Below are 15,928 nucleotides of genomic sequence, written 5' to 3'. Positions count from 1 at the left end.
TGATCACTCTTACTATACTAAGAGGCTCTGAAATCTGAGACTGTCAAACTATAGAAATTATACAAATTGAGTAAAAATAAATATTAAAATTATAGTAAGAGGGATTCAACATCATACAGTGCAACAGGAAATAATGCAAACGCATTCAAGTTACAATTCTACCACATTAAGTAAGTATGGCTTTCTCAATCTCCACACTGGAGAGCACAAGGTGCTTATCAGACAAACTACTCGTATGCCAAGAGTAGCAGTAACGCTCTCTAGGTATAACAGGTACCATTACTGCTAAGACATATTTTGATGTTGCACTGTTTCCTCCTTTCTTTTCATAACAGCTCACACAGGACCCAAGAAGGGCTAGATAGAAAGGTGCTATTACTCCAGTCGATTGCTATGCTCATGTTTTTCCTGCATAACATTTAATTGTTACAGTGGTAGTTGTGTGTACTATATCAATTTATGAAGGAAAAAAACCAAAAAAACGAAAAGCATGGCAAAAGCTACTTTAGGATCAATATTATTCAATGGATGCGATTTTCTTTTCTAAAATGCAATATCTGAACATTAGAAAAACAAAGAAAACATTTCCCAGGCAATGCAGCAGCTGGCACTTCCACAGCAAAAATGTGTTTTGAAAGTTTTGAAGTTTGAAAGTTTTACTACTGAACATAAGAAAACACTTTTTCACTGTCAGGGTGCTTGAACACTGCAACAGGTTGCCCAGAGAGGCTGTGGAGTCTACACCCTCGGAGATATTCAAAATCTGACTGGGCATGGTCCTGGGCACCCTGCTCTAGGTGATGCTGCTTGAGCAAGGGGGGTTGGACCAGATGATCTCCAGAGGTCCCTGCCAACCTCAACTATTCTGTGATTCTGTGAAGTCAGCCTATTTTCTTTTTCGACTTAGTAATTTAGGCTGAGTGGCCAATACTCTGTTGACAGCTAAACAGAAGCACAAGAAGAGTTGTTATTTCACATAATATATGGAATCTTGCTCTACATACAAAGAAATACTGCACCTGCAATGTAATCATTGGGACTTGGCTTTTACAGTATTTACAAGTTGTCTCCCGGTATTTACAGGTCTTCTCTACATGGTCTGGCAAGTCTTTTCTCAGTATTTTTTCTTTGCAATCAGCACGAGGACACGGAAGTTCTTCAAATTGACAGTCAGTTTTTAAATGCATCTGAAAGATTGAAAAGAAATAGTCAAATCAACTAAGTTCTGTGCATTTCTTGCATCCTTTGAAGACATCCCACAACAAATAAATTCAGAACCAAAGCAAGCTTAGAACCACAGTAAGCAAAAATACCTGTGCACAATACTGTGCAAGAGCAAACAGTAATAAATCTACTCAGGAATATGTTTCTGACATAGCATTCCATTCACCTACAGAGCAGATGTCAGTGCAATATAGATGTACCTGAACTGGTTTAGTACTGAAAGCATTCTAACGTAGTACAAATTCCGCACAAGCTAATTTAATCAAGGGTAAACATTCTTGTTTTAAGGTATATTATTCCATACAAATATATATGCTACTTTAAGTAGTTTCAGTACCTGAGCTAGCCCATTCAAAAGAAGTTTAAGTACCTACACATCTCATTGCAGACTGCTGTGTAACCATCCCTTCTGACTGTCACACTACTGGATTACTGCTATGTTACACCTTCATGAAACTAAGCTACAAGTTATTTTGTACAAGTCTGGAGATGACTCCAAGCACAAACCACAACTTACATCAGAAGACCAAAATGGGTAATAAACCAATAAACAAATAGAAATTAAAATATTTAAAAAGACACCAAAAATTTCAAAAAGAGACACCAAAAAGGAATTCAAATTTCTCACACTTGTAAAGCACACATTACGATCCTTCCCCGATTTTGGCTCTCCCTTCAGGTCCCATTTGTATCATGTGTTTCTATTCTAGTGTATGACTGTCACAGAACCTCTTGATTTTTGACTACAATTCCTTACAGGTCATCAAAAAGCAGAATTGCTAAACAATTTAACTCTATTCTAACATTTATTAGTCATCAGATTAACCACTAGCAAGACCTAATCAAGAAACAGATTGTGGTTTTCATTTGCAGCATTCCTTCTCCTTCTTTATCTCAAAAGGAAGCTTATGACTATGTTAGATTACTTACCAGTAATTGACCCAAAGATAGTTGTTCTTTACAGCCCTTGTTTTCATTTCTGCAGTATATCTGAAGGGCAAGTAGTTCTCTCCTGCAACAATTATCCTTAAATACCTGAAAATCAGAAGCCACTTCATTTTAGAAATTTCAACCACTCAAGAATATTCAAATTCAAATAAAGTAGGAGTCATGCAATTCCACTACAGCAATGTCATTTAATTCTACCTTTATATGCCAGAAATAAAACCCAACCATTCAATTTTTCTTAAATGTGCATATCACCGAGATTCCTCTGCCATGAACCAGCCCAGTGAAAGAAAATATTTGGACAGATGTTCTACTATTTATTTCACTTTTACTATGAATACAGTATAGGGGAAAGGTAAAAGAAAGGACTAAGATTTTTGTCATTTGCTTGCCAATCATAGACCTGCATAAGCTAGAACTATGTTATTTAGAAAGGTGGTGTATCAGGTATGATACCATAAGACCAAGAGTGCCAACGCACAGCTGTTTATAGGGTTCAGGATTCTAAGAAAGGCAGTCACACAGTCACTAGACTGTTTAGACTTCAGTGCTAACACCTACCTACAGAAATTTTCCGAGTTCTTAGATTGGAGGAGGTTTATTTCACAGATGAGTAGGCTTTAAAAATCTCTCTATTTTAATGTTTAGAAGCCTTTCTGGCCTTTTTTGTCTATGATAGAGCTGCAAAAAGTTAGAAGTAGAGAGCTTGGGGACTTGGATTTTTAACCTGTTACAGATGATATCCCATAAAAGATGGAGATCACCAAAAAAAGTTATGATCAGGTCTGTCTGCAGTCACCGCGATGCTATCCCCAGCATCGGTAAAGAAGGAAACACTGCAATCATCCTCATCCGACCTATTGTTTGATACAGGCCATTGGTTTCTGTTTACTTTTTAGATGCACCGGTGAAGTTTAATGAATCAACAAATCTCACCTGAATAATCAATGCTGGCACTGAAGTATTTTTTCAAAATAATTCACAGTCTAACAAGGGTATAATTTTGCCTATAGCAGTTAAGATAATAAAATAATTTTGAAATAGTTTTGCCAGAACTGCCTAAAAATGCTTTATGATTCTGGGCATCAATATTCTATGGGAAAAGAAAGGTCTCCAGTTTCATGAAAATCACTGACTTGCAGAGTTAGTCTAACATGCATTTAATATACATTGCCCTTCATGCCTTCCTCCTGTGTTAGAGGAATTTGAAGTTCTGTAACATATGTGCCCATTTGCATATGTCGGGAGCTAGTCTTGACACCACTAGTTGACAGGATGAACAAGCTAGACATTGTCATTACTGAGATCCTAGACAGGCCATCCATGTCAAAACTGAATTACGTCAAGCACTGTTCAGAAAACTATTTTGTGTTAAAACAAGGAGTAACCCCTAGCGTAACCACTAACCTTTTCTTGAAAACATTTACTATTAGAAGAATTTATTTAGGTAGTAAAGAATTCACTAAACTCTTCAGAAAAATCTTGTGTAAAAACTGCATAAACCATACACTACATCAAAAAAATTTTTCTTTATGCCAAACCTTTCAAAGGCAACACAAAGTTTCCTGTGAAAAACAGTAAAGAAGGTATCAGTGAAAGAACATATCTCTATAAAAAGGCTCCGATTCCATTATGATTACTGCAGCTCCATGCCGTTTTGGTTCCAGTGTGTTTCATAGAACAACACATTGTAAAACAAGATTATTCAAACAATAGACACTGATCTGGAGCCAAACCAGGAGTAAGTTTTGCCTAGATCTGTGACAGTCTCAGTCTCTCACTATTTCTTATCATCCTCCCAGTGGACAGGAGAACAGCTGCAGCTCCCTGCTATGAAAACAGGATGTGACACCTGGCTGGACCATTAGGGATGAAGTTGGCACATTGTCTTTGGCCATGTGGCTAATAGTAAAAACTGAGTTGTCTTCATGTATAGAATATATGGCTTAAATTTTGTAACAAAATTATCTTCCCCAGGTAGTTTATTAGGCTTATAAAACAATTCCCACAAAGCACTAACACATCTCGTATATGTTATTCAATACTCCTGAGTAAGAAACAATTTTAACAACAATACCTTATCTTTTACTATGCTTTCTTGACACGCTGTACATTTTGGACTAGAGGAACTGGAGAGAAAATAAAACAGAAAAAAAATAAACTCATCTGAATTTCTACAGTACAAGAATTTCAGCTTTACAGACATTTTACTTAGTTATGGTTATTCAATAATTGCTTTTTTAAAGTGAATGCAGTTCATTATAATAAAATAACATGACATCTTTTCAAGAGATTTGAAATCTGAGTTTTCAGTGGACAGTAGCTGGCATTCCTGAGGAAGTAAAACAACCACAATGCCTCTAGCCAGATGAACAGTGGTTTTCTTGAATAAGTCAAAATTCATTCCTAATTTTAAAGCCTGCCCCGATCCACAAGTTCTCATTATTTCTCAACCTATCAGTGCAAACAGGCAAAATTGGCAAGATTTGGGATATCTTGCACAACAGGTAGACTCGGGGACAGAGTAGTCTAGTGGATTGAAACTGAACTGGAGTGTAGGCATCTGGGTTTCTACAGCCGTTTCAGGTCCTGACCTGCTAGATATCCTAAGGTAAATCCCTTCATTTCTTTGTAGCTCCATTTTCCCAAGTAAGATGGAGATAATTATACTGATCTCCCTTGCAAAGCACTTTGAGATCTATGGATGAAAAGCACTAGGTAAGAGCTAAATTCTTTTGTACAGCATCTCCTTGATAGCGTACGTAAGTTGCTGCTGTTAGTAGCATTGTGGATCAGCGTAAAAGGCTGAATCAGTTTGATTATTTCAATCAAATCATCTCACTGGCTTCTGCTCCCTGAGCTGACCATGCTATGTGACTCTCACAATATTTCTGAGCATCTTATATACCTTGCAGCTTCAATATCTGTAATATTTTTTTAAATAAAAAAAATTTGGAAACTAATCCACTTGAGGGTTTATAGTGTTTAATACAATGTCATCCTTTTCTAGTTTTTATTGAATGCACTCAAGCATCCCTACTTGCTCCTTTAAACTACTGCTGCATACTGAGCAGACATCTTTATTGTGTCATCCACACTGCCTCCCAATCCTTTGTCCTCAAATAACCCTGGAACAGAACTAGCTACATGTAATCAGTGTGTGTGCAGCAGCATATGACACTGAACGCAAAATTTTGTGCCAAATAAATTTAGTTTGTTTCTAGTTTTATGGCACACATTTTTATTTTTCAAAAAAGGAGCTGTAAATTAAATTTGAATAAAGAATTTGCTTGCAACAAACACTGAAATAATAGCTTATGTGAAATACCTAGAATGAAAGGGTAGTGTGATAGGTGCAGCATGGTGGTCTTACCTATGCCTGCTTTTCAATAAAAGACTGGTTGGTAAGACAGGAAGGTAAAATTACACATATTCTAACTGCAGTGTAATAGGCACGTGTACGTCTCACAGCAGGGAAGAAAAATTGCCCAGATTCCAGCAATGCCAGAATTATAACTGCTTAGATTGCTAAGGATCTGCTCAGTCCATCTGCATACATCCAAGCATGCTAGGTGTTTGCTTTTCTGCAGTCATTGTTATTAATCATGTAAGATCTTTCCAAATACATATATTCAGAAACAGATAACTGTGTTTCTTAAACTCAAACTATGCCTCACCCAAAAACATGTACTGAAAGAAAGCCTATTTTTTGCTGTTGAGTTTTTTTTTTTCTTTTAAATTTGGCATGCTGTAGTAGCACAAAAAGTTACAAGAGTGGATGACCTCTTGCTCCCATTTGTCCAGTACAAAGGCTACTCTATCATGTAACAGGGGAGCATAATATCTTCCCACCTCTTCTGCCATGCTGCATGTAGTCTTCACTTGGAAATACTATAATCTCAGGAAGATACATGTGAAATATAAACTACAGCCTAGAGTCAAGATGGTCACAAGAAATACACAGGAGATCACAAAGACCTTTCAAAGTCAAATCCTTTCTCTGTCACTAGCACGGTGTTTAACATCCGGTGAGTTCCTTCTCTTCTGCATCTCCACGTTCCCAATAATACAGTGGGAGTACTGACTACTTATTTGCCCCAAGAGACTAAAGCTTGCAGACTGCTCTCCATACATTAGACTAAGTTTTGAAATCACCACTGAACACAATCAGTAGCAATACATCAAAGCTGAGAGGCAAAGAAACATACTTCTATTGACGTACAAATATTTCTTAAAAGTTGAATTTTTCTTTTTAAATGACTGTATTTTTATTCTTACCTAGAATAGGAAAGATTTGCCTCTCTCAGCATTCATTTTATGTCCATAAAGTTCACTCACACATTCTGCACTCCAATCTAAACATCTCAGCGATAAGCAAGCCAGCCTTCCCGATCCTACTAGAACCCACATAACCAACAGTTATAAAGCCTTGGGACACACAGCTATAAGGACTAGTGGGAAAGGAAGCTCCGCAAGCAATCAGGTTTATCCAAGAGTCCCAACACTCAACTGTAAGGCTGGGTCCACAGCTAGGTTAGATACTATCACTCTAAGGAGCCTCCGAGGGCTTCTACAGACATGAATTCACATTATTAAATGAATTCTGCACCAAAATAGTAGCATTGGCAGTCAAGTGAGACAGCTACTAACTCTACACCGCATAAGCAATGAAATTCTTATATAACGCATCACTACATATGACCGAAACACCTTCACCACAGTTTCAACAGTATTTATGGAAAGCTTATTTAATCTCATCCTGATCCACGCTAAAACTAATTTAACAAAAAAAATGTTACCAAGCCAGTATGACACACAAATGCTTGCACCAGCACGTTGGTGAGAAATAAGCAAGCAACAAGCAGAAGACTGCTTCCAGCCAGGGCATTAGCTTAAGGTCTTCATAAAACTATTGTGAACTCCATACTATTTTCAGCAGTTCACAAGGTTTAAAGGTATGAACATGTTTTAACACAACAGGAAACATACCTTAACAAGGCATTCATGCAGGTCTCACAGTATCTGTGTCCACATTCAGTCTGTTTAGGATTGCATAAAATGAGATGACATTTTTCACATTTATACTTATCCTCCACTGCATTTACAAATTTCTCTTTGTAGCCGCCTTGTTCTGGAACATAAATTGATGCTGAAGGACTGCGATCAGGATTGGCCCTTTGTTGTACCATTTCTACGGATAAAGGGGGTTCTGTCTTTTTACTGGCATCCATGCTCTAGGATAATTTCTGTGAAGAAGAAATAAGAAACCTGTGAGAAATGAACACCCTTTGTTCCATTTAAATAAGACAAATACAGCATTTCTGATAGACTACATTATTACAGAAAGCACTAAAAACAGATGTGTGTCCATGCATCATGTGAACATAATATGTATGTAAAGTGAGCACATATGCATAAGTATACTAAAGGTAGCAAATCTGTAAAATATTCTATATTTTTCAAAGGCTTTAGAAGATCAAGACTTAAATCCTACACCTGAAAGCATAGTCTTAGTTAACTGTGGGCATAGCTAGGGACAAGTAACAGCAGAGTTCATATACTTCCATCTCTATCTCTGAAAAACATCCCTGGTATTGAAGTTATACCATTAAAGGAAACAGTGGGGGGAGTGGAGAAGAGGGTGCACTGGTACAGTATACTGTGCACAACACCACTCACATGCTACTGCGAAAGGCACAGAACCACCACAGTGACCTATACAAGGTATGTGGAGTCTATGCAGCTCCACTGTCAACTTTTACTGTCCACCCCATTCAGTAGCAATGTGTAAGACATACTGTTTTAAGTCTGTTTTAGAATGAAACAATGAGCTTTTACTCATTAAACACCTTCCAACCTTTTCATCATACATTCCCACATGAAGAGAAAAGTCTAATTGCCAGGAGAAATAGATCTACATAACATGGCTGCTTTATTAATTCACCAGGACTAAGCACAATTGACAGGCAGCTGAGAAAAAAATTAACGCAGTTGAAGACTGAATTACAGTGCCTATTATCCTGCACTGCGATAGTTTTACGTCAGCATGCAAAGAAGTGGCAGAGCAACAGAGGAAGAATACCCCAAGATAAATCATAAAAATGACTTTGAATAATTCCCCAGCTTACCTTGTGATCAAAAAAAAAAGTCTAAATGATCTTAACAAAAAAACTCAGTAGTTAAAGGAAAAAGCACGGTTGGAGGATACACCACCTATCTACACAAGAGATATACCCACCTATTTGCAAAAGAAAGGCGTACTTCAATTCTCTTTCCATGTTAACTGACATTTGAAGCATAAACTTTTTTCACTACTCTACAATTAACTCCTAACCACTACAGTTATAATTCAACTTCAGGAAGCAGAATGAAGAAAAGCAGCACAGTTCATTTGTCATTTATAACAGTAAGTCTACCAGTACCAGAGGGAGTCAAATACCTCATGTCCCAAACATACAAACCCACACTTTCTTCTTTTACATAGTTTTTGTAATCTCGTAGCTTTCTTTACTAAATCTAAAGCAAGTATTTGTAATTAAACATATCTCCTTGTAGTTTGTTTCTGCATCTGCAGTTTCAGAGCTAATATATCAGAGAAAGTCATACTGCCTCACTTTAAGCATAGAATGCTCCATGGAGACTAAACAGACAAGGAAATTTTTCTTTCTTTGGCTTCTGATGCCAACTTTTCTTTCTAGAAACAAAAGACAAAAATCATTGCAACTTCTCACTGATACCATTTCACATATTTACCTATACCAACAGAGCAAGGGTAGAGCCGGCAGAATCCACACATCAGTGCCCCAACACCCAACCACCACCACGGGAAAGCCTCTTTCTGCCTCTCTATTAAATGCAGAGAGTCTAAGGAAACCATCCTCATAAATCAGTACTTGAACCCAATGACTAAGTCGTATTCAAAACCATCAGAAAAAAAAGTTTCTACAATAACAGGAAAGGGAAATATGAAGTCTGGTCCATAATTTGAATAGATGTCTGTCTGTTCCTCGTCTAGTCTTCAAAGACTGCAGAGGCTGGTGCCTTGGCAGAACAATCTGAAGAAACATGAGAAAAATCACTGTTGGACTGAAAGTAACTCACACTTACTCTTTAAAATGAGGAAAACCAGACTAAGTCAGATCAGGGAGTTAAGTAAAGCCTGAACTAGAGTTTCAGGAGCAAGCATCAAGAACAAACTGATGGCACTAAAGAGGGACTTCAGGAGATCGTAACCAGCATACAAGAAATGAAACGTGATGCTGAGAACAAGAGTCTGGGAGAAAAGGAGGTTAGAGAACTGCCATGGGTGAGAAAGGAAAGCAGCTAATGAAAGCAGTTTAGCTTTAGAGACTGTTCCAAGACATGACTGGCATGGCTGAACATCCATGGCTGAACAAAAGGGATCCCAGTTCTGGGCTTAGGACTTGGCAGTTTGTTGAAGTTGTGAGAAAAAAGATTAGCTGGAGAGAGGGGAAAAAAAAAAAAACCTGCAATTCCATAAGCATCAGAATCAATGAAACCTGGTTACCTATGGTTTTGCATCTTGTGGATGATTGTGAGGAAAACTCCATTCGGAGCTTGCAGTTTGGGAATCTGTAAAGGTTCCGACTTCTCTGCTGATTTATAATTTGCTTCTCCTCCCCCTGCAACTGCATATTCTCATGTGTATTCTATTATCATCTTTGAGACCTCTACTGTCAACTCTTGAACTCAGCAGCCAACTTCAAACACATTCACCAGTGAGAGCAATAAGACGCAGGGAACGTGATAACATCAGCCTTTTTTCCTTAAAGTGCCAGGATAAAACAAGAGACAGTCTGATTCTGACCCACAGAAGAAATTCAGAAAAAGAATCACCTGAAAGGACAATCAGTAAATCAGGAGAACACAAAGTTCCCAAATTTGGAAGTTACACAACGCAACTACTGAATGCCCGTTTCCTTATTTTCTTCCAAACAAAAAGAAACTAAAGATAATTAAAGATGTGCAGTCTTTCAATATTATTATTTCTTCATGAAAATTGAGTAATTAGTCACAAGAAGGTGGGGGGAGGGAGAGAATATTCAAGATTCAACTGAGAAAGAGTACTGAATACAGAATGAGCAGCAGGTGAGAGTTTCATAGAGATATGAAACTGCTAAGGGGGCTGGATTGTCAGCTGGCAAGAGACTTCATACCAAAATAGCTGCACGAGGCTCCACAGGATTCCACTTTTTGAATTGACATATTGGATATCTTGTCACAGAAAATAACCAGAAAGCACACTGATAAATAGAATTTACTATGCAATATGCCTAACAGAGATTTGTGCAATTCAGCTTTTACATTTTTGTTTTATGAAGAATAATGTCAGACAAGAAAAGCTAAAAGAGTGCAGCATCACAGTCACCAGCAGGGTCAGGAATTCTCTTCCACAATACTCTGAACAGCAAGCATTTTCTTATACAGCAAAAAAACAGGAAGCCATCCATAAAGTACTTTGGTTATAATAAAGTAGTTCTTGGTGCTCTTTTAAGCTCAGTTCTCTGTTGTATTTTAACAAAGAACTGCATTTAACAAAAGGGTCGGGGGGCTTGATGTTTGTCTCAAACTGCACACACAAATCAGACTGTTGTATGCATGGAGCTATTTCCTCATGCATATGAGTTACATGCTATTACATGTGTACACAGGATCAGCAAGGAACACAAGCGTGGGTAATACAAAGATTTCAGCTGCCTCCCTCCTACAAATCGCTTTCCATTATAGTTTACATACCACTACGGGGTGTCATCTGCCATGCCTTCTTTTCCTTTTCAGGAACCTTTAACAGCAGGAGTCAAGACTATACCTCCATGATCATGTTTCGAACTGCCAAGTTTAAACTCACACCTCAGTAAGTAACTATGCATCTACAGCAGTGAAGATTAAACACTTCTAGAAAGCACAGAGATGAGTCTGGCTAGAATGCTCAAGGAAGGCCACACCTGGTGGGGACCTCTGACTCCTCAAAGCATGGCAAGCTGCTGTGAAGTCAAAGACTTTGGTCCTTGTTCAGGAAATTAAATCTTAACTCCCGTTTCATCCCTAGCTATTAAGCTCCAGTTCCTTATCTCTGGGAAAAATCATCACAACAAAGGAATGAATGACTTTTGGATGTCTTTTAAATCTCAGAATCTGTTGGACAAACTGTTAAACCTTGAACATTCATCTTTCAGGACCGATCAAAACACAAGAAAGAGGCAGAGTCTCCACAGCTGGTTCTGTCCACTGTTTGTTACATTCTCTTAGCCACCTCTTAGGCAGTCAACATACACCTATACCCACACTTCCGCAGATTTACAGAAGTGGAGACCATTCTAATCATCAGAGGTGTGATGCTGCTTGTCCCCCTCCTCCAAGGACTACCGGTCTGTGAGGTCCCACTGGGCTCCATTTGTCACCCCTTTTGTTCAACACAAGATATTCTCAAGTTGTGGGGTTTTGTATTTGGTTTTTGGGGAAGAGAAGAAAGGAAGCAGAGTTCAAATGCACAGCACATCTCCCCAAGAGAAAAAGTGGTGATCCAGAACAATGATATGACAGAAAAAAAATCATGAGAAATGGGCTTTATTGCTCCAAAAAGCAGTCTTTCTTTCGCAGGTCTTAACGCTGGATTTAAATAACACTAGTTATAACTAAACAATAAAAGATAGCCAAACAGAGATTCATCTTGTAAAATAAGCAGTTTAGCACTTTTATAGCATGGATTATATCACACAGAAAGAATGGCTTTTTTATGGTAACATGCAATCATTTCACACTCTACTTTCAAAGTTTCTATCTCTAAGGTAGCTGTTAGCCACCGTTTTAATTTTTAAATCTGTGCCTTGTAAAGATGTTGGTGTTAACCCCGATTTCAACCTGGTCTATACTAATAGACTTTATACTTTGTAAATGGGCTGGACCTCTAGATAAGGTTTCAGGCTGTATAAACTGCAGTGAAGGTTAGATCAATTTGTTGTTATTTGACTCGTACTAAGACTAGTACAAAGAGTTAGAAAATGGAAGCAAAAGTGAATTTACTGACAAAGATATTCCAAGAATTGGAAAGCATGGGAGTTCCCATACAAAAAGCAGTTTGTTCTTTCCTTGTGTAAGCAAGGAAGCTGTTCTCATCACAGAGAGTGAAGGTATCTTAGATAAACACATTAAGTGTTTTGTACCACATATACCACATATATTTTTATTTGCTGTTAGGGAATAAACTAAATTCACAACATAGAAATAATATAAAGCTTCTATAAAATTTAAGAATTTGTATCTGAAAAAGTTAGAAAAATTCCATAATTGTTACCTAATCTGGAACACCTCCAAAAATTTTTTGATTGCAAAAAAGACTGCAGGTTTTGGCACCCAGAGCACCCTGCATGAAGACAGTTTCAATATATTGGCAATGCAGAGCAATTAACATTTTACCAAAGTTTTAAAATTAAAAAAGGTCAAGAAGTTATTTCAAGTAAGAGTTTATGTTAAGTTACCAGAGAAGAGGCTAACAGAAGATATAGTCTAATTTAGTTATTGTTTAGGGAAAAAAAGCTTTTTAATCAAATAAAAATTTGTACTTGTATCAAAAGTTATTCAATCAGAACAGTGCTGCATACACAATATTTAAATTAATCTCTGGAAAAAAAAAAAGTTCAACAGGGAGCTAAAGATCACAGCAGAAGAACCATCAGTGAAGATGATCCAACTTTTCCTCTTCAAAGAACAATGTACTTATCTTTATCTAGAAATCATAAGAACACACATACCACACTTCAGTGCCTCATCCTAATTAGGTCATTTGTGGTACTTTGGGGTGGTTTCTTTTTAGTTTAACTTCTCATGAGATAAGACTTGTAACTGTACGGTTTGTCCTCCTGTTCACACATCAGCCTCTCAAAAAACATTTGGGAACCAAATGGACAGACAGGTTTCATGAAAATCAGCAGCTATGAGGGGAATAGAAAGAGAAACTTAATATAGCATTCTAGTGAGCAAAAGGCTGTAGTGTAACCTCAGTCATTACCTCCTCTGGGTGGTTTAATCAACTGGCCAGTCAGTACACAGTTGCATCAAAACTAGCCAAGGCCACCTGCTCCCTCCTGTCTAGGCAACATTTACGGTCTCAGTCTGCTCCAAAACCATCTTATTTGTGAGCTTTTGGTGATTGTTTTTTTTTTTTTTTGTGAGGGGGAGAACAGAGGTGAAAAAGGGATAGAGTGCACAAATCAGCAGGAAATCAAACTCTTCTAGTATCACTCTTCACAGAATTTTCTTTTTTTAAATTTACAGGATACCCTCAGAGAACCAAAGCATCAGATAACTAGATTGGTACTTACGGTTCTTAAGTTTTGCTAGCCCATGTGCTTTCTATCACTAAGAATTATTGCTTCAAGTTATCATACAGAAATCTTCATCTTAAAATAAATTATTTAAAAAAAAACACTTTGCCTAGTATTTCAGTGTTTTATAGTGGCTAATAAATTCTTAACACACATATGTATTTATCGAAAAGAACATACATCTTTCTTTCACCATCTTTTAGACAGTCCTGTTTCTACTTCTAAATGCAATTATAATATGCAGCATACTGTCATAACTAGATGACCGATTAAAACAATAATGCAAGCTGAAAGCAGTTCCCTGGAGACAACACAGTATCAGTTTACTCAGTGCAACAGGTACATCAGAAAAATTAAAGACGAGCAGGGAGGCCTGCCACGGGAATCATGCCTCTAGAGCTCTCAGACATGAGGATACGTCACTGTAGAGACCTGTTCTCACAGTATCCAACCACTGCCTCAGCCTGGCATTCAGGTAAAAGCCCCACAGCTGACTCTGGACAGGGGTACAGAAGAACAGCTAAGAAGTAAACTGTAAATAGCTCGAATTGCTCCCCCAAAACACACAGGCAATGACTGAAGCAGATTGGAGTGGCAGTTCTGAAAGCACAAAACTGCCCACTGCTTTTGCCTTTTACAAAAATCAGAAGTTTTGTCACTTTCCCTGCTCTTGTTTGTAGAGGGGAACTATTGATTTTCTTTTTTCCCCCCATATACTTGTCATGTTTGAAGCACTGATCATGTTTTCTGTACAACTTGTATAGGACAAGCAATCAGTATTGAGATATTTCCAGAATCTGCTCCAGAGGAAATGCTGGAGTCAGGGTGAGGGTTCACTGCTGGCAACCAATGCTAGATACAACTTTACATAGTGAACAGATGAGACCATTCCTTATCTTCTTTCGTGCAAAACACTCAAATACTAACTCTAATTCCCATGCAAAAATAAAAGTAGTAATGATACATACTACTGGTTTTTCCTTGTGTTAAAAGAAATTGGATATTTTAACTATTTTAGACTTCGCCCAACGCTTCTACAAACATCCATCTCCTTTGCATAAACAAATGAAAGCCAACTGTGAAGAAGACCTTGAGATCATATGCAAAATAGAAAGGATGAAGATCAATTAAAAAAACAGTCCTTGGATATAAGCAAGTAGTATAGGAACATTTGTGTATATATATAAAAGGCAATTCTCTGCAATAAAAGCTTCTGCTACTTGCATGATCTTCACAGTCATCTATTACTGTGGAACCCTAGAAACATTTAGGTTGGAAGGGACCTCTAGAGGTCATCTAGTTCAACCTCCTTTTCAGAGCAAGGCTAACTTCAAAGCTAGATCAGGTTGCCCAAGGCCTTGTCCAGCCGAGGTTTGAAAACCTCCAAGGATGAAGATACCACAACCTCTCTGGGCAACCTGTTCCAGTGTTTAACCACTCTTACTGGGAGGAGGGTTTTTTATTATAGCAATTATGATGTGATCTTCTTGTATAGAAAAAAGGTCTGATCCAATACATCAATTGCTATGTTCTCAAGCAACTAAACCATATTTCACCATAACGTTTAAGGACTCTATTCTGTAAAAATTATCAAGCCAACAGCAAAACTACTTTTGGCTTGAGTGGTACAGGGCATTCCTCATTTTCCTATTTGAGCTAGAAAGTCAGAAGTATAAAAACTGGGTATCTTGATGTTCTTGCAAAAGAACGACCTTGCATGCCACTTGAATCACAGATGTAACATTCTGTCTTTCCCACATTCTAGTTTGCAAGATAACTGAATAACAAAAAAATGAATCGTAAGTTAGATGTATATTGTTTTATTCTGTGCAACTTCTTCTTCAGCTCTATTTGTTACAGAAATGAGTCTACACATTCATGTGAAATGAATTACAGTATTTACCCCAGTACAAAGAACTCAGTTTAGAAAGCCTGCTAGACTATGCTTTCATGGAAACAGTTCCAAAATATTTGTTACACTGAACAATATGGAGTATTTCTATATTTTAAATGGAAAAGAAAGCATAACAGTGACATGCAAAGTAATTACATCAGTATTAAGAGATGAGAACAGGAACATTTATAAATAATAATTTAGTATTAATTCCTTTTGGAATATCTAGGAGCACAAGGACTGACACTTAACAATTACCCAATAATACATTGAGTAGAATTAACAGTGTAACACATATCCCGCTAGTGGGGGGGAGGGAAAAAAAAAATCCCTAAGACACTGTGTTCAACTGTTACTTTTTGATTCAAAAGAAATGTTGACTTTCATGTCATATGCCCTGGCAAAATGGCTTTAAGATTGAGCCTGAGGCAGTAGTAAAAACAGAAAGTGTCTGTATTTTGAGTTACACTTGCTATCTACAGCTCTTAATAATTATTTCATAATCTCAGTGGGCTAC

At 37.5% G+C, this 15,928-nt stretch overlaps 1 protein-coding gene across 4 annotated transcripts in view; it reads right to left on the bottom strand.

Annotated features, from left to right (window-relative positions):
* Positions 1 to 15,928, bottom strand: part of TRAF3 (TNF receptor associated factor 3) — a 63,116-nt gene that overhangs the window by 20,764 nt on the left and 26,424 nt on the right. For all 4 annotated transcript variants that reach the window (XM_013940779.2, XM_067295008.1, XM_067295007.1 and 1 more), the window contains exons 2-5: positions 7,162 to 7,418; positions 4,250 to 4,301; positions 2,155 to 2,259; positions 1,020 to 1,187 (exon numbers count right to left, since the gene is read on the bottom strand). In XM_013940779.2, coding sequence (XP_013796233.1) covers positions 1,020 to 1,187; positions 2,155 to 2,259; positions 4,250 to 4,301; positions 7,162 to 7,403 — 567 coding nt within the window. In that variant the 5' untranslated portion in view covers positions 7,404 to 7,418. The remainder of the gene's footprint in view (positions 1 to 1,019; positions 1,188 to 2,154; positions 2,260 to 4,249; positions 4,302 to 7,161; positions 7,419 to 15,928) is intronic.

The sequence above is a fragment of the Apteryx mantelli genome, chromosome 4, assembly GCF_036417845.1.
Source record: "Apteryx mantelli isolate bAptMan1 chromosome 4, bAptMan1.hap1, whole genome shotgun sequence".
Lineage (NCBI taxonomy): Eukaryota > Metazoa > Chordata > Aves > Apterygiformes > Apterygidae > Apteryx > Apteryx mantelli.
The sequence above is the reverse complement of the archived record's forward strand: the minus strand, read 5'-3'. Positions and strand labels throughout refer to the sequence as shown.